This window comes from Myiozetetes cayanensis, unplaced genomic scaffold (assembly GCF_022539395.1).
Source record: "Myiozetetes cayanensis isolate MyiCay16 unplaced genomic scaffold, myiCay2020 scf1, whole genome shotgun sequence".
In the NCBI taxonomy this organism is placed as follows: Eukaryota; Metazoa; Chordata; class Aves; order Passeriformes; family Tyrannidae; genus Myiozetetes; species Myiozetetes cayanensis.
The window spans coordinates 22,161,946-22,188,394 of NW_026086604.1; the positions used below are offsets into that span (position 1 = coordinate 22,161,946).

Consider the following 26,449-nt stretch of genomic DNA (forward strand, 5'->3'; position numbering starts at 1 on the left):
TCTGAGGTCAACTCTGATGGCACTGAAGGGTAAAAAACCGAAATGTCTAGCAGAAGAGCAGGCACCTGATTATCTGCTGTGAGATGGAGAAGCAAGATCCAAGGTAAAAGATGACAAAATCCTTCACAGAGTTCAGGGGAGGTTGAAAGAAAAACAAAAGGAATAGTAAAGTCACTTGGCTGTTGTGGATTTCCAGCCAAGAAGGGACAAAAGGCAGCTATTCAGCAAAGCTGTACAGACAATGTACTATAAGAGTTCCTGAAGAAAGGAAAATATTTAATAAACAATTTACGATTTGCTGGTGTTGTCTACCTCATAACGGTAGACTAGTCAGCTCAACTACACGATAACACAACAGTCTGCTCACTTTAAGAATTTGTGAGTATTTAGATTTTAGGATGATGAGCATAATACAAACACAAGACACCTTCAAGCTGATTAAGCTGAGAGACAGGATTAGAACAATAAGGTCTTCCAAACATCAGCTTCTATAGCTTTAAGAATTAACACAATACTTTTGAAATTAGTTTTTCTACTACTTTATCATGTCAAGCAAAGGTATACTTTGTGGTACCCACAAGAAGACGGATAAGAAATCTTCCACATGCCAGCATTCCAGAACTACTCTGTTCATCAAAACACTACACAAGATCTTACTAGACTACAATATTAAAAATAATTATAGCAAAGTTCTACACTTAAGTACCATAAAGAAAGTTATTAAAATGTAATTATATTTAAGTCTTTGATTTTGGCTGCATTAAAGCTTGGAAAACATGTTAAATAGACTAAGAACAATTGTATGGAATTTATAATCACAATTACCATTGACTGCTCCTCTACTAACTAGTACCACTACATGCCAAAATTATTTCTGAAAAGAGGTAGATTTCAAAGGGGTGAACGGTGTACCATGTCCAGCTAGGAACTCTCTGTTGCTTTCAAAAGAGATACATCAAAATTAGACTTACCCTTCCAAACACATCGCTAGACAACCAAGCAAAATTGTGTGAATGACATGATAAACTATTTCTGGCCTCTCTCCAATACGACCATCCTCAAGTTTAACTGTCTCTTTCAGTGGTTCACCACTGCAGTTGGAGAAAATGAGACATCACTTAATTCAGACATTATCTCAGGCAAAGGTGCCAATAAAAATACATTTAAGTCAGTAGTACACTGAGATCATACTGTGTTGTATCATACAATATAGTTGCACTGTTTACTTGTTTTTTGAACTCAATCAATGATCTATCAGTACCTACTGTCCCTTGTTTTAGATTGCAACCTCTCTGGAGCAATGGATGTAAATTATTACAATGGGATCGCTGTCTATGACCGTAAATCCTATTTTAAGGTAATTCAGCACCAAGAGACAGTCTAATTTAAGAGCATGCAGACCCTGCAAACATTTAGATGAAGCATGCTGAACACACAATTAAAGTTTCTTCGTATCATTAGCTTGGTGGAGAATTATGGAATCTGTAGGATAATCGTGTATGGAATGTGTATACCATTTTATGACAAAGTAAGATAAAAAAAGTAGCTTTGAGTCACATATTCTAAACTCTAGCAATATATTATAATTAAAAATCATAACCAAAATCTTACAGCAAATGTTTTTCTACAAGCAAGATAGTAAGGCACAAGATAGGTAACATTTTTTTTCTACCATATGATTTCAGGTTAGAATTTTATAATAAACTTCCACATGACAAAGTATTTTGAGATTATTAATTGATTTAAAATTTGAAAAAAAAAAACGAAGGGGGAGAAGGTTTATATTAAGTTTTTCTTTAAAAAGGTGTTGGACACAGTGTAGTCACTGCTTATTATAAAGTAGTAAATAGCTATTTCAATCATTAGCAAACAATCAGAAGTTTGCTTCATTGTTTTGAATATACTATCACACATCCAACCTGACATTTTCATTCACAGCAGCATAATTTTTATCTATTAGAAATCTTCATTCTTGAAATAAACCTATTGATTTTTGCTGCAGACAAGTGAACAATTTGTTCTAATACCTGAGCAGTTGCACCATTCATCTTCTACCAGGAAAAGATAATTTCTTAGCCATTGAGTTTCCAAGACAAGCTACACTAGGATCTACAGTTGCTATTCTTAGTCTGTAAACAGACAGCTCCACTACCCCTTCTCTCAAGGGAACTGTGAATGTGAATCACTGTGAAACTAAAAACAATTGAGTCAGCTTTACTTCAGCTCAGTTCTCAACAGCAAAGGCTGATGGACCTTATCACAGTTAGCCAACACTTTAAAAACCAAACAGTGAAGCATTAGAAATCAGAAATCCTCTCAACTCCACCCGTCTCATCCTTCTCAATATGTAAACTTGAAAAAAAAAAAACAAAACCAAAAAACCCAAACCCAAATAAGAAAAAAAATTCTAGCAACAATCAGGTAACTTTGCTGTTGGAAGGATAATACAGATATAACATTTTTCTCTCTGGCAATGGGAAGAGACATAGGTACATCCAAAACAGAGCTCTGCAGGAATTGCACCTATGGGGAAACAAACCATTGACAACTCCCTATCCTGACTGGAGGGATGCTCAAGAATCTCCTCACTAAAGGAGGTTCTGGGAGGCCTTCCCACTGGTGCTCACACCCTGACAAGCTCAATGACAGAACAAAATTTTGGAGCAGCAAACATGATGACCATTCCCCTTACACATCAATGAAACTCTTATTTTTAACTTATTTTTCAGTATAAATAAGTTACTTACCAAATTCTCCTAAAAATGACCTGAGTTACAGAAAAAAGGCAAATAATTAATACTAAAATATAAAAAGGCAACAGTGATGACTGTGTTAGTCGCAAAAAAAAGTCTTGGGAAGGTGCCTGAAGAGATTCTTGACAAAGGAGCCAATTCATTGTAAAATTCCTAGTAAGGCAAAAACATCCCATTAAAGACAATAACAATATCCCATAGATTAGAAAAAAACACAAACACCCAGCACACAACCAACCACAGTTTAACCTACTCATGTCATAGGAAACTATTTTAAATTCATCTTTGAAAAGTTAACTTTTTATCATTTGAAATTGCTTTGCAAGTTATGTTTAGAGTAACTGTCAAAAGCTTATCTCCCCAAAAAGTATCTGTGAAGAGACCAGGCTACAACTCTTTCATAGCACAAAAGCCCAAACTTCCATATGACTCCATTATGGCAACCACAAAGCACTTCTTTGTCACGGTGGATTAAGATTTCAGAGACACTGATGCAAGAAGGTATGTTTGTCCTCATTTCAAACAAGGAGACGAAGAAGGAAAAGTGGTCATCTGAGATCACAAACAAGCCTGAGGCACTGCCAAGAATAGAATCCTTAATGCTGAAATTCTAGTTCTGTAGCTGAACCTACTTGATCATTCTTCTTTCTCAGTTAATGAGCAGGAAGATTATATACTCTGCCAAGAAGCACTATCAGTCATATTCTCAAGTGGAACTGGTGCAGTATGTGGTTCTGTGAATGCATTCTTGTCTTACTTCGTTTCGCTTCTCTCCCTCCTCTTACTTTCCCCCCAGGGAAGACTAGAGGACTGAATCACTTTCAATTAGATGCAATAAATTCAAAGATTAACAGCTGGGTATCTCTGAACCGGCCTTAAAAGACAGATCTTGAAGCTCCTGTGCAGCAAACCATAATTTCAACTCACAGTTACACAGTGTTCTGGGCGTAATTGCATACAGTTTGTCTCTGGCTTCGTTGCAGAGTTTGACAGCTTGAAAAGTGACATGTAGCAAGTCCACAGAGGAAAAAAAAAAAAAAGAAAATCTGTAATACCTGCTAGCTGGATAAACTGAAATCCTGATCAGGAGTGCTTTCTCTTCTTGCAAAACAGTTAAGAATGAGGATGTGTTGTGTGTTAAAAAATGCGTTTTAGCCAACGTCACTACATCTTCCAAAAATTCCCCAACAATTTCAGTTCCGTGTGACATCATTTTTCACTTCTTCCCCTGAAAGGCCGTGAAGCAGTTTTGTAAGAGAGATGTAGCTTCCAGACGAGAGTTCCCACTCCTGCACAGAATTGCAAGTCTTGGCTTGCACCCAGGAGGTGTCTCAGTCCTTACTAATGCTCCACTGGAAGTTTTCCAGAAAATCTGTAGCCGTGAACATCTTCTTGTAGAACAACATTCAACTCTTCTACAGATGCTAACGTGTTTTCTTAGAATCACAATTCCCCCTGACTTTTAAGGTGTCCCTTGTCCTAATTTCTTCCAAAACATACAGGGGGGTTTCGGGAGTACCCCACAACCCAAGCATGTTTGGAGATAGCACTGATAGCTCATGAACTCTTTACAGAGCCTTTTCTTCTCCAGGCTATAAAAAGCTATTACTGCTACCTTTACGCTATTATCTTTGCTTTCAAGTCTAGAAACACTAGACAGGTTACAGAAAGTTTTCACTCTTCAATATCACAAGAGAAATCAATGAAATGCTTTCACCTCAAGGCATGAAAAATAGTGAGGTGTCCTGGAAATCTCAAAATCCTAAGCAAATTCTGTGTATTTTTAAATTCAATATTAAAACTGTTTCCCTAGTTCCTCTGTAAAATTGTCACAAGACATTGAAATGTTGTACTTCTCAGAGCAGTTTCAGAAGTTTGGATATCCCAAAGGTGTAAAGAGTTTAAAAAAACTTACTTAGTTGTGTTTAAGCCAAGTTTTACTTCAATGAACTTCAGCAAATGCTCATTTTCTTTATGAGGAACAAACATCTGAAAATTAATTTAGCAGAGAAAAATCATATGAAATGCTGAAAGCAGCTTTCACATAGTCATTCAGATCATAAAATGTCAGGAAACAATAAACTATTCAAGATTTAGTTAAAACTAACGAAATGGATTAATTGTGACAATTAAGAATCACGGAATCAGTTAGGTTGGAAAAGATCTCTGAGATCATCGAATCCAACCTCTGACTGAACACCACCCTGTCAACTGGACCATGGCACTGAGTGCCACATCCAGTCTTTCCTTAAACAGCTCCAGGGACAGTGACTCCATCGCTTCCCTGGGCAGCCCATTCCAACGTTTAGTCATTCTCTCTGTGAAGAACTTTTTCCTAATGTTCAACATTAACCTCCCCTGGTGCATCTTAAGACTGTGTCCCCTTGTCCTACTGCTGGTTGCCTGGAAGAAGAGACCGATCCCCACTTGGCTAAAATCTCCTCTCAGGTAGTTGTAGAGAGTGATGAGGTCTCCCCTGAGCCTCCTCTTCTCCAGGCTAAACAACCCCAGCTCCCTCAGCCGCTTCTCATAGGACCAGGTACTGGTATAGTATTGTAAATCTTCACTTCAGTAAATCTATCTTTAGGGTTTCCTTCAGAATATTATTCTCTTCATTTCATTCATGTACCCCAATAGGAGGGCAAGTGAAAAGCTGACAATAAGTTGGCCAAAGACTACTGAGCAATGTAAAAAGGATCATGAAAAACAGACACAGACTTACTCCCAAGGAAGCCAAAGAGGGCTGCGCTTGGCTCCACTGCAAAATAGGACTGCAGCTTAGCAAAAGTTATGAGCATTTGTAATTTTCACAGAGATTGTCTGAGCAGCCTAAAGTTCTGCAACTTAACTTGTAATTGTAATTTAAATCATATTTTTCAAGGTTAGGTTTTATTTTCCTGGAGATACAGCAAGGTTAGTCAGTCTGACTGGCCCAAGAAAACAATCATATGTGAGAAGTCTTCCAAACTTTTTAGGGTTCACTGGTTTCTTTACTTTTAAGTCAATACTGTTAATTAACACAACCAAGGTGAGTTTGAAACATAGAGGAAAAGCACAATAAAACATGTAAAACACTAGAGCCAGCAAGAGGGAATTGCTAATCAAAATACAAGACCAGGCTAAAATCCTGTTGTGCAATCTCAACTCCTAGTTGACCCTTATAGAAAGTGAAAGTCTCTGTTCCCATGTTCTACTTGAAATTTAACTGAAAATTAATACCTACTCTGAGACTACTCACACTTGTTCCTGGCTACTGTGCCTCCATGCACAAGAATATTGTTTTAATATTCAGACCAGTTTGTAGGGTCCAACCAAGTTATAACAAAACCCATATATACAAAAAAGATAAAGTGTGATTTAAAGAGTATTTCCATACTATGTTTCAACCCCAAAGACCAAAACCCCAACAAAAGACAGCTGTTTGAGTTGCTAAAGTTTTTATAAAATTACTTCATTTTTACTACTCCTATTTGCTATGAATTAAGCTATGAACTATCATATCAATACAATAAGAAACATTTCAAAAGATTTTTTCAAGATACATCTGCAACTTTCCATTTAGATCCTGACAATTAAAATCATTTTTTACAGAGGAATCTTACCTTTAATAAGAAGTTTAGTGTCACTGCTACTGTAAGTACCAAATAAATGTACATTATTTTCAGCAATCTTGACATAAATGTACCTTTTTTCATATTCATCTGCAAAAATATTTTAAGAATGCTGTGTCATTTGGAGTTCAGTTTAAATTTTCAAACTACACCTAGAGGAGGGTCTAGTTACCTGAAGGCATTTAGAGAGCATTAAAGCTGCTACGAAACTGAGTAGCGGTGACACTAGTAAGGCTGAATTTTCAAACTGCAGAAGGTACCCCAAGAAGAGAGAAAACAGGTAGATTTTGTATACTTCATGCACCTGTTGAAGAAAAGAAATAAACCGAAAGAAATAAACCAAAACTATAGTGGATATAAATCTTGCTTTTGTAGAGCAGTAGCTCGTTACTCCATTAATGAGGGGACTAATGGAGTTGATCCTCCAGCTCGAGTCTACAGGGTACTGCTTGGCTCTGGAAACTATTTCACATCTAAACGATACTGGTCAGCCTCAGTAATAAGTGCACAATTACTTCACAAGAACTCCGTAAAAATGCCCGAAGCAGGAGTATTTTACAATGTCTCCCCACTCTGTAACACCTTGCTGTGATGCAGCATGATGCAGTAACCACAGTGCACCAGTAAGAACACACAATTTGTGTAACAGAGCTGACTACTGCAAACAGGCGCTTTCCTTGCCCTCAAAATAACTTGTTCATTAACCTGTCTCAGGAATACTCAGATTATTACTGATACTTTCTGTTATTTGTTATTTGATAAGCAGATCTTATAAACCCTGTGACTTGATTCTTTAGACTTTTACCAAAACACCCATCTTCTCCCTTATATACCCTGCTTTGAACTTCAACAGATCAAACATTTCCCACTGCTGAGGAACAGGAAAAAAAAAAAGGCAACTGAAAGAAGAGGTGATGAATAAGAATTGCATGCAGCTTGATATCTAATAAAACTAGAAGGCACACATGTACAAAAGAGCATATATACCTGTTGCATTTTATTCTGCAACAGGTAGAATTAAAATGCCTTATTGCTGCAACATTTCCAAGAACTATTTTGCAGAATAAATTCAAATACTGGCCTTCAGCACCTGTCTAGTCTATTTATTGCCTAAATCAGTGCAGGGTGGGCCATTCAGGGTGAAAACAAGCTCTTTAACTCCACAGAGCTAACAGAGCACTTTTTTGGTCTGCCCCACCCTGCCGTGAACAGGTGAAAATAAGGAAGAGGCAGCTAGGCCAAAATGGAGAATCATCCATCACTCTTTTAGCTCCCCAAGGATGTTTCAGGTCTCAGAAGCTTTGTTTAGCTTCTGACCCTTTTGTTAGGAAAGCTGTCCCAAAACAAGTAGTCCAAAAGAGACTCAGTTTAAAGCTATTTTATTCTTCTGATGACATGCACTTCAGCTGGGCCAAGACTGAAAGACACTCATCCCTCAGCCTGTGCCCTCTGGAGTCCTGAGCAGTTTGTATGGCAGGCACGGTGGAGGCTGCGTATAAGTCCCCAACTATCAGGGGGCTGAAAAGTTCCAATACCTTCTCTGTCTGTGCCAGGGCAAAGCTGTCTAGCAGGAAAAGAGAAATAGCCTGGACAAACAGGAGATAATGACTGTATTCCCACATCATCACGAAGGTGTATGTTGAAGCATTCACCAAAAGATAACAAAACTTCTAAGGAAAAAAAGAAAAACAAGGAAAAGCATTAATTTTGTACCTATGCATCTCTGTCACTAAGTAACTGGGAGGTCATTAAAACATCAACTATGGAAATTAATTATTTTATAAAATAATGAAAATACTGACTTTAAATGTATTTAACATATTATCAGTTGGAAGAAATTATTAATGAAACATTCAAAACCATTTAAAGCCAACCAGAAGAAACATCATTGACAGAGAGACAGGCTAATGAAGTAAATCCCATCTTCTCCAAGCAACAGTAAAAGCAACAGAACAGTTTACATAGTGAAAAAAAAATCTGCATCAGTTTATTTTAAAAAGGACAGTACACAGCTCACTACCATCCTGTTCCCTCTGAACCCTCATGGGGGTATAGCAGGGCAGGGCACGAGTCACTCAGCAAAATCTGCACATGCCTAGGTGAAATCCAACTGGCTGTTTTGAAAAGAACAAACAAAACATCTACTGTTTTCCACCTAGAAGGGCAACAGTGGCAGGGATAACTACCCTAGAGCACAGTTCTACCAGCAAGTCTTTGTTAAGAAATTAATTTTTGCTTTACCTCAGCAGAACAATTTAGGTTTTTTTTTAAATAGCCTGTGAGAGCTGCTACTTGACATGCAAAATACGGCAAAGCCCAATTTTCCCTTGATGGTATGGAGTAATCAATTCTTGTTGTATCTGTCCTAGAACAAAGTACAGAGAAACAAAATTATTAAAACAGTTATGGAACAAAAATATCAAGGAAAGCCTGAACGTCACTTCTAGCCATCAGTGTGGCCTTGTAAGCAAACTTTTCCTGGTTTTGGTGTAAAGTAACACTGACACAATTTCACTGCAGATACAGGTCATACATTTAATAACAGCACAGAAGGCCCAACCTTTACTCATCTATTCAGCAGGTCTCCTTATTAGGTAGCATTTATAGGACTGAAACCAAAAAGCATCTGCCTCCAGCCTTTTTTGACCTGCTTCAACACTTCAAGTGGGATGTGTCACACACTGCTTCTGCCAACCTGCACAGGGACACAGGAGGAATGCTAAGTGCTCTTATGTCCCTAGGCAGGGAACCGCTGCCCTGGCAGCAGCTTTTCACATTACGATGAAAATCAGCTCATAGCTGAGAGAAAAGATTCCTTTCAGCTCTCATACAGTATGTTTCAAACAAGTGATTCAGGTGGTTGAGCACAACATTCTTAGAACACAAACTGGTGTTCTCTCATAGCAGCAGCAGCAGCAGATGTTTTGTCTACAGGGAAAATTCTGCCCAGCAAAACAAGAGATTAAAGACGGATGGGGAGCATGCAGGGTTTTCCCATGGAATGACTTGACAGTATCCACATAATTAGAGGTGTAGGTGAAAGTTTTAAAAAGTGCTAAAGTGACTTAGAAGCACAAGTAACAGTTTCAAATGTGATCAAAGGCATCAGCTCCAGAGGTATATAGTCTTCTTTGTGTCTACTATGCCTTTAAAAAGAAGCCTTAAGCTCCTTTATCATTTAGATGTTTGAAAGCATCACCTTTCATTTTTTCCTCTGAAGCCTCTTACAGAGATGTATTTGGAGCTTTCCTAACTACTAGATCTTTTACTTTGTTAACACTGTTTAATCTTCTTTGCTGTTGAAAAAATTACAGATTTATTCACCATTTTCCCTACTTTCCACTGTTTACACCAGCTTAATGAACACTATTCTTAGCTACTAATCACAGATTCGGTCATGATGACTTCACACTCCTTGAAGATGCTTCCCAACAGTTCAACTTTAAAGACTATATCTACAACATTTTGCTCCTACATAGTTCTTTCATTTCAAGTGCTCTCAAGTTCACAGAAAGCTCCAGAACAACTTGGTGACAAACCAGGAGCCTGAACTTAGGTTCTCACTGCCCAAATGAGGCTCCCTATTACTGTGGTGCTTCATAAGGGGAAGGGACATTTTCTTCCAAGTCAATTGTTTTAAAATAAAAAACTCTTGAGATCAAGATCATCTAAGATGATTCCACTTTGCAGAAAAATTCACTACAAAAAATATTTAAAAAATCAAATATTATTTACAAGAAAAAAGCACTTGATCATTTCCTTCTAAGCAACAGGACAACCATCAGAATATTTAGATCTGGCCAGAGAGAGCAATTCTGTTTACAGTTGTTTTAGACATTTGTTTTCGTTCTTCACCAGCACAAAACCAAAACCTTCTGGGGAATGTTTTTTAAAAATGAAAATGTGTGTGCATACTCCTGTATTCACACATACGTAAAGTCAGTTCAACTGGCAGTGTGGATGGTTTGGACAACAGGGGGCCTTTCCATTAATAAAATCATCATGAGAATCAATGAATCTCTTAAAAATGTTTTGTATTCAGCATAAGATCTTGCTCTCCCAGTGAGAACACAAAGCTTAATAGAAAGCATTTCAATCGGCTCTAATATTTTAAAATGCCTTATTGACAAACTAGATTGTATAAAGATGTTTTTCTTACCTGTTAATAATGAACCATGCTACAGTCAGCATTCCTGCCAGCCAAGTCCCACTCATAACCCAACTGGTTACAAACAATGCAGTCACATAAATTCCCTGCAGTCCAAAAACTATACCAATGTAGAAATACACTGGTTCAATAACTTCCTGAAATTACAAATAAAAACGAAGAGACATAGTGGCAACTGTGCTGAAGCTGGAAATTATTACTATTTACTATTTGTTACTGCTAACAGTGTGCTAGGTGCTTTACAAACAGGTAAGAGACGTCTCCTATTCTAGAAAAGTATTGGGCATGCTTTTATTTGGGGCTCAGGAAGAACAAAGCAGTGTGAAATAAGCGCACACTTCGGGACTCAGCTTGCTACTTAGCCATGAGTTTTGTATTTGCTTTAGCATAAACATTGTAGGTGTCAGATTTAATAAATCTATACTGCAGTGGGATATAAAGTTCACAGGACTACTAGAAGAAGTTATGTGGGGGAGGAACTTGGAGAAGTAAAGATATGGCAGAAATGGTTCAAAAATAAATAAATAATAAAAAAAGAAAGATAAATGAGGGAGGACACAAGTATGCAGCACAAGCAGAACAAAGCCCGAGCAAAGCAGAAATTGACAAAAGGTTTATCTACAGAAGTGGTTTTCCCTAGGAGAATGGGCAGACAGGTACCACTATGACAGACTTCTGTACTCCAAAGGAGCTAACTTTCCTGTTTTTAATGGATAGCACAGACATTCCCCACATTTCTAAGCAGTCTGTAGAAGCAAAGAATAACAGTTAAGTTTAGTGCATACAAACCCCCAAAATCCTATGCCAGAGACTGATCAGAACTGAAGAGAACTTGGACCTAGTGAGAGGCTTAGCTCAGCTCATTCAACAAAAAATGCACGTGTTCATTGTATACAGCACAGAAAGTCTCTCTCACACACAGACACAACCATAATGAAAGCACAGAAAGTAGGAGAAATGCACATACTTCGCTACCAGATGCTTGATATAAAACACTGGCAATCAGCTCTGGGTACAAAGTCATTTGCTGGACTGCATTTATTGTCTTCAGTGATACTGTTTTATTGTTGTGTGTCAAGTCATAAACACCTAGAGACAAAAAAAATATTATTCTTAGAATCACTTACTATTGCTGTTCTTAAAAAAGGTCAAAGTGTATTCAAAGGTGAGGGGGAACAGATTTGATGATTAAAGCTACTGGCTGAGTCACCACACCTAATTTTAAAGGAAGAAGAAATTTCTGTGTCAGATGCCAGTCCACCCTACTGATCTAGCAACCATCTGAAGCACTGCCTTTCAGTAATGTACTGATGCAGTCCTGGAACTACCTACTTAGAGATCACCTTCACAGGAGGTTCTTAAGATGTGAGACAGATCTAACAGGAATGAGCAGGATGTATTAAACCTGTCTCCAGAAGGAGGTCAGGTATGACGGCCTCAGCCATCATCCCTTTCAGTCCCCATTTCTGACGCTTCTAAGAATCATTTACTGAACACAATATGTCTTTCTGTGGGGTTGAGATGAAATTGAAGCTGGCATACTTGAAGGATGCATCATTCCAAAATGTTATATTTAAAGAAAAGACTTGTCAATACTTAGGACAATAGAGGAAATATGAAAAACAATCCAAATTGCAGTGTGGGGGAGAACAAAAGCCTCAAAACTAATGCAACAGCCAAACCAGACAACTGTTTCCATCTCTGAGCATATCTTAGTGTGTGGTCTGCAGTTGGTTCTCTGTAGGCCAAACCAGGTCTTGCAGGGACTTATAACTGAGTGAGATAGGGCTGTTCACTTACTCTTCTCTCCTGAGTTCTTGCCTTTTCCCCATGTCAGCCCAGGTGCACTTCTGAACTCACCAAGCTAGAAAGTGTTCCTCCTTTTCACTGCGTTAGTTTTCTGATTGTTTAGGGACCTGGGGTCAGTGAGCTCCAGAGCCAGTGCAGGATAAAGAGCAGGAGCACAAAGGAAGGAGAGATCAGTGCCACCTGGTCTGTTCTCCTTCCTGTCCCCTCACTCAGTCCTCATCAGCATCTATTCATCATAGCTGACAAGAGTAAAAACTACTGGCAGGGACAGGATGGACCAGACCAGCTCATGACAGAAACAGTTCTATCTTCTGACAGAGCATGGAAAACAGTACTTTTCACTCCCCATTCCAAAACTCAACATAAATTAAGTCTGCATGGCAGAAAATCCACCATGTAGCATGGAAAAACGCAGTGATAACTTTGATACAGGGCAATATGAGAACAACATTAACCCTGTGCTAAAGCACTGATGGAAGGCAATCTGCTGGAATACAGGATGTTAAATACTGTTTTTTAAAAGGCACTGAAAAGTTAGGACAGCACATAGCTTTTAATTAATCTGATTGATACACCTATATAAAATCAGTCCCCCCAGCCTGCAGGAGTTTTATACTGTCTCCAAAAGGAACAGACTTTTCAAAGTTAATAAAACAAATTAGTTTTGTACCTCTTTCAAAGGAAGGAGCCTTTAGCAGTTCTTTATAGAATGAATAATAAATGGCACTGTCACCCTGAAATGTAATTTCTCGTTCAAGTTCCTAGAAAAAAAAAATATATTCACCTCCTGGAATCTCTTCCTAGAGAAGACTATATATTTTCAGACAGACTGGTTTTGTAATACAGCACGTGGTTATGACTCGACTGTACGTCTTCAAAGTACTCCACAAAACATTAATCTTCATAGCACTTCTGACAGGTATATAATGCTCTCTATAACTTAGCAAACATGCTTGGAATCAGAGCAACTCAAATCCACATTGTAAGTCAGCACTAAATCCACACAAACCTTTCATATTCAAAAACCGGATTTTCATTCAACTTTCCATACTTCACTAAACAACACAGTTCTTAAAAAAGACAACCCCCAAAAAACAACAACCTCCCCCAAATGAAAAAACAAACACCAAAAAAAATGTAAACCAACAACCAAAAAAAAAGCAAACCAAAAAGCCCAACACATATTCCTATTGCTTAGCTCTTGCAATCCCAGTATGCTTCAGTTATTTCTCCAAATTTTAGAAAGATATTTCAATGATAAATACTGGCATGGAAAAATGTAAAAAGCATGACAAGCCAAAACTAATGTTACCAGGAGAAACACTTCAACAAAAAAAAGAAAGAAAGACGACAACAACAACAACAAAGGGAAAAAAAAAAAAAAGAAACTATATCAAAGACAGGCTTTACTAGAAGGACATGGGATTCTGCAAGCAAATAGTTCCAACCTGACAGGGATCAGCTTTGATTTCAAGCACACAATTTGGCTTTTGTTTCAGTAGTTTAACTTTATCTTTACCTGCCTGCTGGAAAACCAGAACTTCCGTTCGTGATATGTTGAGAGGTACACAGCATACATCATTCCACTGGTCACTGCTGCCAGGCAGCCAAAGAAAAGTTTTGCGAAACGCTGGATTAACATATCTGAAAAGGGACAGTGAGAAAGCTGAAATAGTCCAGAGGATTTAGAAACAAACAGCATGTCCTACACGTGACTCTCATTTCTGAAAAGCAACTGAACTTACTGGAATCAGAATTAACACACCCATCAGCAGCTCAGATACATGGAAAAAACTGCTATGTTATTTTTGTCCTGCAGAGCTTTCTTTCCCAGTTGTTACCATTGCTTCACAGGACCCTCAGATAAAATACTCACATACTACACTGCAAATTTTCTCTCCATTTTAGTAAGCTTTGTTTTCAAATGAATTCCAAGAAGAGAAAGCGTCTTCCAAATAAACAGAGCAAACTCTAGATTCTACCCAAAACACCACAACCTTCTTAAAGACATTAAGAGACAGGTGGCAATACCATATCTAACCATTCCCAAGACATTCAATTTTCCATTCTGTTTTTAAATATAAGAAGGAACTAATCTGAATTTTACCAAACTCACTCAATGGGTACCTACTTCACCTGTAGTTCCCTTTTAACATATAAGTTTTTGGTAGTTTGGTAAGCACTTGCCTAAAATTATACTTTTAGTTCTGTTTCTTGAAAAGCTGTAAGTACTTTTTGTCTTGTTTCAGTACCATTACTTCATGCCTCTCAGCTTCCCAACCAAAAGATCATTCCAGGAGCAATAAAAATATTTATTTGTATTCAAATAGTAGCAACAGTAACATTGTTAACTCCTCTCCTTCTCCCCCCGGCCTCCAGCCTGAAACAGTCCAGGACTACCATTTCACTCCACAATACCTACAATGTCATTCTTAAAGAATTCTAATGTGCATGCCTGTTTTCTCTTGAAACATTCAAAAACCTAATTCAAAATAAGTCTGTTATAAATTACTGTGCTACAAATATCTTCCCATAAAATGTAAATGAGTAACGAAAAAAAAAATCAGAAGTCTGTTAAAAATTCTGTAGCTTACATTTTGGCGATCTTCCCAGCTTTGAGTTTTCTTTGTTTCTCTGCTCTGGAGCCATTTTGTCAGATTCTGAGCAGTTTTGTTTCTTTCTCTGTCGCAGGTCTGCTGCCCCTGAAGACATTTTTTTTTAAGTTATTGCAACACAATACCTAAAATCGCACTCTGAGAAATCCACACAGCAGCAGATAGCAGCCAATTATTGCTACTGATTCAATCCCAAGGAAGATATATTTGACTCAAAGGTACATAAGACTCAAAGTGTGTCACATGCTCAACTACAATAACAACATCACCATATAGAAATCAATTCCTATGTTGTTCCTTAGAAAAAACAATAGTATTCTCTTGAGGCCATACTCTGGGGTTACCCAGAACCCAAACTGGAAGTTAACTGGTTTATTTCACGATGAATGCATTACACAAATGAAGGAAATAAATAGTTTAGATAAGCTACATACACTTGGAGACACTGAGCAATTTCATTCTACTTTCATCCTGGGTTTACACAGCTATAGCAGTGTATAAGGCACACTGCTGTAATACAAAAATTGCTCTACTCCATTACTTTTAAATTGAGTCTGCCCATTATTCATAAGGCAAAAGTTTTTTTAAGTAAATATAATATCACTTTTTTCCTGCTTTCGGATCTACTGGAACTAAGCAGATTTATGAATATTTAGTCTAACATATAATTTAAATGCCAAGCCTGCTCAGCTATACAGATTATATCATAAGACCAAGAGCTTCCTCAGCTTCTGTTTTCTGAAAACAGCAGCAGTTTGAAGCTCTGATCCACTTATTTTAGTATCTGAAAGGCAATGGCGCTAATTCAGAGTGCAAGTCTACATACAAAAAGACTCATTACAAAAAGTATTTTTACATTATTGTGTTAAAGATATCCCACAATATTTATGTCATTTTGGAAGGGTGATGAAAAGGTTTAACTGTAACTCATGCTCTAGAACTTTCAGCTCTCCCATTTGACCCACTATACAATGCTGTCTGAAATTTTGTAGCCATCAACTTCCTCTGGACTTAAAACAGCTCTTTCATAAAGCCATCCAACTTCAAACTTGAAGTGTCAACCTTCACATCCCACAGCAAAGCTTTTTATTACTCTGGCTGTATATTACTTCAAGTCTTAATTCAGTCTAATTCTACTCCCAACTATTAGATTTAAAAGTTAGAAACTAGGGATAGAAATATAAATTATTAAAGCAATGTCTGCCTGTATCAGGGCACCTGTGTGTAAACACAGCAATTCATAAATTATTCTGAGCAAACCAAGACCTCAATGATAATATTTTTCATGGAATGAACAAAATGAACTGAAAAAAAAAAGAACTGGAATGATTTTAAACAAAACAAGGTTAAGGATGTTCGGTATCATATTTATCATTATGCCAATCCAAATTCAAATGTTCACCAGTACCACTTCATGTCATGTATATGAGAAGTTAATCAGCAATGCAAACATCAAGGGCATTGCAATTAAAAATCACTTGTACAACACATAATAAAACAGAGTGGGGAAAAAACTCTGGATCACCAGAATGGGCATATATGTGCTTGGAAGGACAACTGACTGCCCTTGTCATTCTAGTTATGACCAAAGCAACAGCACCGAGAACACTGAGGAAAATGCATTTCTTCTGCTTTTCTGGAAGAGAAGTGAGCCATAGCAGAAGTGTAACACACTTTTTAAAAAGTCTAGAGTTAGCAGCAGTAATAGAAAATTCCTAAAGAAAGAACAATTTAAAATTCTAATTTTGAAACAACTGCATCTCAGTCAGCAAACTATTTTCACCTGTTTTGAACGATGGACAACAGATCCCCTCAACACAACAACAAAGAAGGAGCTAAGTATGCCACTTCTGTTTTATCTGCAGCTGCCTCAAACAAGAAAAATTTTATTTTCACTTCTATGAATCCCTTAAATGGGGTGAAATGAAAGTGAAACAAGGTGACAACTAGAAATTATTTAGAATTTCGAACTGATGGCACAGCCTCTAGTAACTCTCTATCCAGTATGCAATTTTTCATCTGAGATTGTTTTCTAGCTCCCTGTAAGTTCCTGGTATATTTTTTTTCAACTTCTGTTCAGACAACATTTTTTTGTGTATCTATTGCAGAAAAGCATAACTCATTGCTCCTGAGTGCCACGATATTCATCTGGAATAACAGGAATTTTTCACCTTCAAACTGAGCACTGTCTGCAATTCTTGTCCTCTCACCTAAACAACAACAAGATAGAGCTGGGAAACATTCAGAGAAGGGCCATGAGGATGATCTAAGTTGGGCAATGGCTCCCATACAAGGAACAAGGAAACAAGTTGAGGATGCCTCAGTCTGGAAAAGAGGATGACCAACAGAAACATGCCAGATGTCTACAAGCCAGCGAAGTGCACCAACAGGCTGAATAGAGAGCAGTGATTCACCTTCTTTTCTAATACAAGAAGTTCTCAACTCCCAGTGAGTCAGGCTAAAAGGAACCAGCTCATTGCACATCACCTTCAGGTACACCACTCCTACCCAAAGAATGTTCTGTAAACCAACAGCTTACACAGATCCAAGAGAAGACTGACACATTTGTGGAGGACAGAACAACCAAAGACTACTAAACATGCAGAAACCACGTCCAGCTCAGAAACCACCTAAGCTGAGAACAGCTGGGACGCTGGCATATGCCGTGGGACACATTCGCATATGCTTGCTTTGCTCTTGCATTTCTCTGGATGTCTGCTAACAGTCATGTTTCTGCTGATTTCCCCAAGAAAACTAAACGCCTTCTCCCAGTCCCCACAAAGAGTATTAGGACAGAAGAGACATCAAGAAAAATGCTTGTGTGGGGGCTAAAAGTGAAACAATTACAGAATATCCTGAGCTGGAAAGGACTCCACAAGGATCATCAAGTCCAGCCTCTGGCCCTGCACAAGGCAGCCCCAAGAGTCACAGAGAGTATTGTTCCTGAGAGTATTGTTCAAATGCTTCTTGAACTGTGGCAGCCTTGGTGCTGTGGATTCCCTGGGGAGCCTGTTCCAGTGCCCAACTACCCTCTGGGTGAAGAACATTTTTCTAATATTCAGCCCAAACCGTCCCTGATACAACTTCAGGCCATTCCCTCAGGTCCTGTCACTGGTCACCACAGAGCAGAGATCAGTGCCTGCCCCTCTTCTTCCCCTCCCAAGGAAGTTGTGGACCACAGTGAGGTCTCCTCCAGGCTGAACAGACCAAGTGACCTCAGTTGCTCCTCATAAGGCTTCCCCTCGAGGCCCTTCACCACCTTCATAGTCTTCCTCTGGATGTTCTCTAATGGCTTAACGAAACGACAGAGGAGACTAAAACATACGGAAGGATGCCAAAGAAAAGGCAAACTCACGGAGGCATCCACGGAGCCTACAGATGATGCCCCGGGAGTTCTGCCCAGAGGCAACACTGGGCGAGGGAGGAGAACGATCCCCCGAGTTCCGGGGCTCCCACCGGCCCGGCCCCCTCCCGCCTGGGGCTGCGAATCTCGGGCTGTCCTGGGCTGGGCTGGGCCCCGAGGGGCCGCCGGGGCGGGCTGGGCCCGGGAGGCCGCCTGTGCCCTACAGCCCAGTGTTCCTCCCCCGTGTGCGGCCAGCCCGGCACGGCTGCGAGGAGAGGACACACCGCCGGCCTGGGCCAGCGGCCCCAGCCCGGCCCCGACCGCCCTCCGCCCGGCCCGGCTCCGCGGCCTGAGGAGCCGCCCCTCACCTTCCTCCATCGCCGGCCCGCGGCCGCCGCCCGCCGCCGGGTCCCCCCGCCGCTCTCCGCGGGGCGACGCCTCCGCCCCGCCCGCGCCGCCGCCGCCGCCCGCCTCCCGCCGGCCGCGGGGGCGGGAGCGCTCCCGCATCCCCCGGCGAGCGGAGCGGAGCGGAGCGGCCCCGCGTTTCCTCCCGCCGCCGGAACTGCGGCAGCGGAGCCGGGGCCGCGGCCGGAGCGGGGCGGCGGCGCACCGGGGCACGGCGAGCACAGGGGCGGGGCTGCCCTGAGGGGTCCGCGCTCCCCTCACACGCCCCGCCTCGCAACCTGCGAAAGCCGCATCCCTCGGGCACCGCGGCGCAGGGCTCCGCCGGCCAGCCCGGCTCCAGAGGGACCGTGCGCCTCAGAGGGGCCGCGGGGCCCCAGGTTAGCCTGGAGAAGAGGGGGCTCCGAGGAGACCTTGTCACTCTGCAACCACCTGAAAGGAGGGTGTAGCCAGACGGGGGTTTGGTCTCTTCTCCCAGGAAACGAGTGACAGGACAAGAGGACAAAGCCTCAAGCTGTACCAGAGAAGGTTCAGGTTGGACATCAGGGGGAATTTCTTCACAGAAAGGGTGATTAAACATTGGAATGGGCTGCCCAGGGAGGTGGTGGAATCACCGCGCCTGAAGGTGTTTAAGGAAAGGCTGGACGTGGTACTTAGTGCCACGGTCTAGTTGGCATGGTGGTGTTTGGTCTAAGGTTGGACTCGATGATCTCAAAGGTCTCTTCCAACCTCTTCCAGTATCTTCCAGCCTCTTCCAACCTGTCTTTTCCAAACTCTTCCAATCTTCGATTCTGTGATTCTATGAAACCAGGGCATTTCCAATGGGTGTTTCTCACTTGACACCCTGCCTGCCCCCATAAAGAGCCTCCCTGCCGTGGAAGGGAGCCCTCCCTCACTCCTTACGGACACTAATCCGGAAAGTCCCTGCCTGATGGCCAGTTACAAGGGCCTGGTGGGAGGAGTGGGTGGTTGAGCCTTAACACACACCTGCTTTGGGCTACTTTTTGCATCATGAAGAACTACTGAAGTACAGTACCAGCACCCCACTGTCACAGAGGCCGTGTGAATGCAGGACAAAAGGATATCCCCAACCCCAATGAAGGCTGCTTTGGGGAAAACAGAGTCACAGAATCGATTAGGTTCAAAAAGACCTCTGAGATCATCCAGTTCCAACCTACAACTGAACACTACCAAGCCAACTAGATTTATGGCACTAAGTGCCACGTCCAATCTTTTCTTAAACATCCTCAGGAACGGTGACTCTACCACCTCCCTGGGCAGCCCATCCCAATGTTTAATCACCCTCTCTGTGAAGAAATTCCTCCTGATGTCCAACCTAAATTTCCCCTGGTGCAGCTTAAGACTGTGTGCTCCTGTCCCTCATTTCCTGGGAGGCTGCCTCCTGCCTTGCTACATCCTCCTTTCAGGTGGTTGCAGAGAGTGATAACCTGATCCTCCTCAAGGCTAAACAATCCCAAAATGAGCTGTGTTTGGATAAAGGGAGGCCAGGGAAAGAGCATAAGGAAAAGAAAAGCATCCTTAAACAGTGGAATAGGTAGGCATTTCAGCACACCAGCTACCTAATAATTATCATGGTTGTTGTAAGCACCCTGGCAAAAGAAGGATTTGGAGAGATGGGTGAGCTGGGCATGCCTTCAGAGTGTAAAGGATAGCATGGAAAAGTGTTTTCTGTAACTTAAAGATCTGGAGAAGCCAGTATGTTCAGTGATGAATGTAAGTAGAGATAGTAACTGAGTTAAAAAGACAAAACTGGTGCTGAAGGATCTTTATAGTGGTGTGCTTTATGCTTGAAATGACATCAGGTCCAAGGAAGAGATGCAAATAAGGGGATGATGTGGCTACCGTGAGACTCATCTACACTGTCTATTGCTGGAGTCTTTGTGGGCTCTCTGAGTCAGGACCTTGTCATTTTGGGGAGTCTGTGAGGCAGTGTTTGCTTGCACCGAGCCATGAGTAGTGATGCTGTGAGAAGAGCGTATCCACCCTGAAGCAGTAGCAGCTTGGATGTTTGGTGGTGAAAGTCCTGAGTTCTGGCCACAATAAGCTGAGCTGATTATACACATGGAGCCGGGTTCATTGCAATATGGCAATCCCCAGATGCTGCAGCTGTGGCAACATAAGCTCCTCCTCAACGTGCTGCACACAGGATGTCAGACCAGGGCAAAGGCTGATGCCTTCCCTGACCACTGCCTGGGGACATGCCTCAGGAGGCCCCCCTAGAAAGGAGTCTTGCTGAAACTGATGGTGTTTGCCACCATAGGCACTCTTAGTGCTTGATTCTTGAGCTGGGATTGTCATCGTTGATGATCTCAGAGGTCCTTTCCAGCCCGGCTGATTCTATGACAGAAGTTGTCACCCTGCGGTGCCCCAAATCTGCCTGCAGATCTGTGTGGAGGGCTGAAGGCTCAGGGCTGGCAGAGTGGGCTGCTTGGAGCACACCGGGAGTTTGTGTTTTGGTGGTTGACCACAGCCCTGGGGAGGACCTCCGAGCCTTGCCCAAACCTGCTGTGCAGAGAGGAGATCGAGGCAGCTACTGCAGGACCCAGCCCAGGGGGAAGGGTGCTCCCAAGCAGCAGGTTTTCCACAGAACACCATGTTTTCTCCTTCCCAGTGTCCTGCTGCAGCTCTAGGGGATGGACTGAGCATAGGAATGGGCTTGAGCTGCAGGTCATCATTCATCAGACCACAGCTGTACTACAGACTAGCCTTCCACGTGGGATTTACCTCCACACATCATCAGATGGTCAGGGTGTATAAGGCCCCATGCATTAAAAGTTTTCTGAGAAGCTCCAGAGTCTATAGGCCCATGGTCTTGGCAGAGGTAGCCTAGCAAAAGCTGAAGGGCTGGGGCAAAATCTGATGCTTAGCCTCAATCAGCATTAGGTTTTTCTTTGGCTTAGGTCAGACCTGTAATGTTGAAGGTGGGGGATGCCTCTCTAATCACCCAGGGTGTGTGTGTGGAGATGCACCAAGGTTCACTGCCAGGGTGCAGACATCATTCCACATGTAAGTGCTCTGGACTAAATTCTTCCACCTTTGAGGGAGTCTTGCCATGAACATGAACTACCAGACTAGGATCATCATCTCTGGGAGCAGGATGGCATCAACCAAATATTGAAAGATTGCTGAAGACACCCAGCTATTTACTAACTAATAATCTAGAAATGACTGCGAGGTGGGCAGGATCTGTGCTGTCTGTGTCTCATCAGGGGGATGTGTGTGTGAGGGGAGTTTCCCAGGCACTATCTGCCAATGGCTGTGCTGCCTGGGCTCAGTTTTGTGTTGGGAGGTTGTAATCCCAGCAGCTCCCAGCAGCTGACCCTGTCCTGCTGAAGAAGTCCATTGCTGAGCAGAGCAAATGGGATTATTTAAACCTCTCAGAAGTTGCCGTTGGAGTAGCTATCGAAGAGATTTGTGGGAATTGCCTCTTGGAGACTGCATGTCTTCTGACCTGCAGTCAGACCAATGGCCGATCAACTGCTAGAAAACTGATTTGGTTTCTTGTCTGGCAGCTGCCAGGAGAAACTAAACCAATTTGTGTGTCCTGTTGGAGTGTAAAATGAGTTGGAGTCTAAAATACTTCTGCAATTTATTGGATAGTTAGAGGAGTTGGTTATGATTGTAATGATCCATAAATTGTCCATTGCATTTCTAATGTACTGGGTTTGATCAGTTTTTGGTTTGTTTGTGGTTTTTTTAATAAGTTACCAGAATAAGCACAAATAATCATTGCAATGAAAAGAACAATAATTGGTTTTAGTATTTATATTCAGAGCATTGATACATGGATAGGGATAAAACAAACAACTGCTCAGTTGTGCTCCAAATGTTCTTTTTCTTAAGCCTTCTTTGTACCTGCTGTTTCATGCTGTATCTAGTTGCATTTCTTGTACAACTTCAGTTTTCTACTGATGCTCCAGTATATGGATCATCCCACACCTTGAATTCAGTAGAATTGTAAATACAAATCAAATAATTTATATGCACAACTGTACAGTTAGCAGAGAAGTGGAAAAATCCATCCTGCTCACTTGATTTTCATTTTTTCTGAGGGGAAAAAAAATTGCACTTTTGAAGGTGGGAGAACCAAAAATCACTTTTCATGCAAGTTTCTTTCTCCTAGAATGAATATGCTGAAATGATTTTTAAGGTAATGTTGAAAATGTTATTACTGTTGCACTTCAATCTTCCAAAATGTGTAACTAATATTATATGAAAGTTATTTCATTTGACAGCTTATTATGTGCCCTAAACATTGTACTGCAATACATTGCAGTGAGTAAATACAGAGATGCTGTGGTTTTTTCCAAGCTTTCTCTGTACAAACATGCATCATGTATCTGCATGATAGCAGCATTTCTTCTCTGTTTACATATTATTTCTAAACCCTGCAGACATAAGTTTTCTATTTATTTACAAGTTCAGCATACTGATTCTTTCTAGTTTAACAATCATTCTTTCTCTCCTTTAGAGATGTCAGGAGGCAGACACAGATGTACCTTGGTATAATGCATTATTATTGGGCATGTTCATCATTACTCAAAAGTAAAAAATGCCTAGTTCTTTATTTTGTGAACAAACCAAGTTATATTTTTGAATGTTAAAGATCCCATGCCTAAAATGCTTGTAACGTTTCAATGATCAGGTAATGACTGTGGATATTTCACCCACTCTCCTAATTTCAGCATTTTGTGGGGTAGATTTACTGGCTTCTAATTTATGATTTTGGATTATCAGTATCCAAAGGTTTACTTATATTAACAATTGTAGACTCTTCCCTCCCCAAAACTGTATGTCTTCTACCAGGGTGTAAAAAAATAGTGCCTAAAGAAGTGTTTGTGGGACCAAAAATTTTGCACTGTGCTCTCCGAAATGATGTGGGGGATATTGGGGGATTAAGACAATATGGAAACATCACTTAAAACTAGACCTAAGAAGTCAGAAAATTAAATTACACAAACCATATAGAACCTTTGAGATTTTTTCCCCATCTATTTACTTCTCTTCCTACCTTATTCTAGCACAGCTTCCAGTGTTTTTGGTGGCTTCAGCTCCTGCCTGCCTTGCCTAGGGTATAAGTAAGTCAGGATCTATTGTCACCTGCTTTATTGTAAGACATGGTCAATATACATTAAAACAAGGGAGCAGATCTAGATTTGTACAGTGAAACTGAGCTGGGGGCAGGAAAGCATGCATTGGCTCTGTTCTCTCTTTGCTTCAACCAGCTGGTGGTAAATCTATGTTTTGATTTTTATTGAGGCCTTAGGAACTTTTTTAAGCAGTGCTCCCCCTGCCAGATGGAAGACACTACTGATTGCCATGACCATCTTCCTGTTCTCTTTTTTCTTCTACCCTGCTTCTTGTACTTGCCTCAGCTTCAATGATGCATTTTCCAATACTGTCTTTGAAGCAGCATGAGGTCTGGCATGTTCATTTTGTTTACTTCTTCCCATCCCTCCTGATGCTTTCCTGTAATCCAGAACTAACTCATAAGTCACCCTGTGTTTAGATGTATGTGATGCTCTACGGTCTGATTTCTCTTCTACTTCCCTCTAACAATCCCATCATCTTCTCCATCCCTTTTTTGTACCACCTCAATGAATTCCTCACCCTTCTTTGTGTTTGCACCCTTTGAAATGGATCCTTATCACAGTTGCCTTTATCTGACCTGTAATTTTCTGTGTTAATTTCTTGCTTTTTTTCTTGCTTTTCATCTTACTTCTTAAGACCAAGAGATGTCAGCTGGCTAATTGCTCTGTTGCTCCTCCAGCCTAGGTGCCTTCAGAGCACTGGATTAGTAATAAAGTCATGCTAAGGGACTACAGGAGAAAAATCTTGATATGTCTTTGTTTGTCCATTTAAACATATATCCTCTTAGTGATGTGATTTGCTTTCTGTATCACTTCCCTCTTTCTCTTCTTTCTCTTCTTGTTTGTGCTGCAGGTGAAGTTCCCCAGAGCAGGAGTCTGACCCTTGTATTTGTGAAACATGCAGAGTATTGTGTGCCTGGCCAGAAGTAACTGTAAGAGAGCATAACTGGCTGATAGCAGCCTTGCCCTCCACGTGGCCTCTGCTCTGTGAGCAGGCCCAGTGCTCTGCCATTGTCTCTGTCCTTTCCTGCGCTCCTTTTTTCTCCCTGAGCTGTCTCTTTGACTTTTATCCAAGGATAAAGCCCTTTGAGGTAGATGACTCACAGCTCTGCACTTCCTTTGACTCATGCTTTGCCACCTAAGACATTGGTCAGCTCTTACTAAATTGCAATTTGTGGTTTTTTTTATTGCTAGTGACGACAATCCTTGCAGTTCACATCTCTGATTTCACTGTCACTTCTGCTGGGTCAGAGCTATGCTTGCTTTTTCTGCAGTCAGTCAAAGCTGTATTTCTCATTTCTCTTTCTGCATTTCCCCTTTGTCCCTCTCCATGGGTTTGATAGCACTGGGTTTTTTAAACATCCCCCACAGACTTCAGAGCCTGGAGGCTCTTTTGTCTCTGGAGCCCAGCTGTTTGGGCTGCATTTCTGAGGAAGAAGGTGCTGGTCCCTGCTGCAGCCTGCCCTGCCAACATGGAAAGGCAACCTGGCCCCTTGCCACCCTGTGCAGCATCCTCACTGTTCATCACCTGCTTGGCCACGAGCAGCACAGTTTCCCCAGCTTCCAGTGGCATCCCCGATGACACCTGTGCAATGACAGAGCAGTTGGTGGCATCACACGGGTGTTGATGATGAGGGCTTAGCAAACACTTCAGCAGGAGCAAAACAAGCACTAGAATTCAGGTCACTTCCCAGGCACTGTGTTGTCCCTGAGAGGCAGGGCTAGCATGACTGGAGTCACTGAAACTCCATCCCTGACACTGACATCAGCAGGAATGACTGATCACATCCAGGAAATTGCTCTTGGAATATTGCGCTGGCCTTTTTTACGTAAGTATTTTTCAGAGAAGTGGAGCAATGTGATCTTTAATATATTTGTGTCTTAGTGTCTTACTAAATACACTAGTAGGGCACATCTCCCATCCCAACATAGCAACTAGCACCCTTACCCCACATTCTTGTCCGACCATGTTACTGTTGGCAGAAGGAAGGGCGATAGCACTGCTTTTGATGGGTTTCCAACTTTAAGCAGGAAGGAGTTTGGCCTGATACTTGAAGGTCATAAATCAGTAATACAAGTCATGACCCTAACACTAAGCAGATAGTAGATCCCTTTTCAAAAGCTGTGTCCAGTGTTATTAAAACGTCTTGGACTGAAGCAGCCCTCTGCAGCTGGTGCTGCTTTTCAGTGGAGTGAGTAGAAAAATACTCCAACACAGAACACACTCTGACCAGGCTGATTGGCTATTACCAAGCTAGTGACCTGTTTGTTGCTTGCTGAGATTTCCTAGACAGCAGGAAAAGAAGTGGATGGGACTATGTGTAGTTATTAATGTAGGGTGCAACTTCCATCTGGGATGTGGATTCTTGACTCCCAGGCAGCTCTGAAAGTGCCAGCTGTAATTTTCCAATGAGGAAATACAAGACAGGCAGTTTGTTACAGAGAGGTGTGATTCCTCTAGGAAGGGCAGTTCTGTTCCCTGAGCTTTTCTTGACTCCTGGCCAGCATTGCCAAGCTTTGACTTCATTCCCAGAACTGATGCTCCCCAAATCTGGAGGTGTCTGAGTTAAACTGCCACATTTGAAATCATTACTTTTACTGGCACCTGTCTCAGTCTGTATAACTGCTTCTATGAGA

General features: G+C 41.3%; 1 protein-coding gene across 2 annotated transcripts in view; it reads right to left on the bottom strand.

The window, feature by feature from the left end:
* DPY19L4 (dpy-19 like 4) overlaps positions 1-26,449 on the bottom strand; it is a 46,536-nt gene that overhangs the window by 13,009 nt on the left and 7,078 nt on the right. Inside the window, exons 1-13 of one of the 2 annotated variants that reach the window (XM_050316807.1) lie at positions 18,668-18,806; positions 14,936-15,043; positions 13,861-13,985; positions 13,012-13,102; positions 11,500-11,621; positions 10,524-10,669; positions 8,606-8,729; positions 7,900-8,034; positions 6,537-6,668; positions 6,356-6,454; positions 4,669-4,742; positions 2,748-2,906; positions 972-1,091 (exon numbers count right to left, since the gene is read on the bottom strand). In XM_050316807.1, coding sequence (XP_050172764.1) covers positions 972-1,091; positions 2,748-2,906; positions 4,669-4,742; positions 6,356-6,454; positions 6,537-6,668; positions 7,900-8,034; positions 8,606-8,729; positions 10,524-10,669; positions 11,500-11,621; positions 13,012-13,102; positions 13,861-13,985; positions 14,936-15,043; positions 18,668-18,806 — 1,574 coding nt within the window. Of the gene's footprint in view, positions 1-971; positions 1,092-2,747; positions 2,907-4,668; positions 4,743-6,355; positions 6,455-6,536; positions 6,669-7,899; positions 8,035-8,605; positions 8,730-10,523; positions 10,670-11,499; positions 11,622-13,011; positions 13,103-13,860; positions 13,986-14,935; positions 15,044-18,667; positions 18,807-26,449 lie in introns of those variants that run through there. The other variant, XM_050316817.1, reaches the window with a different exon arrangement.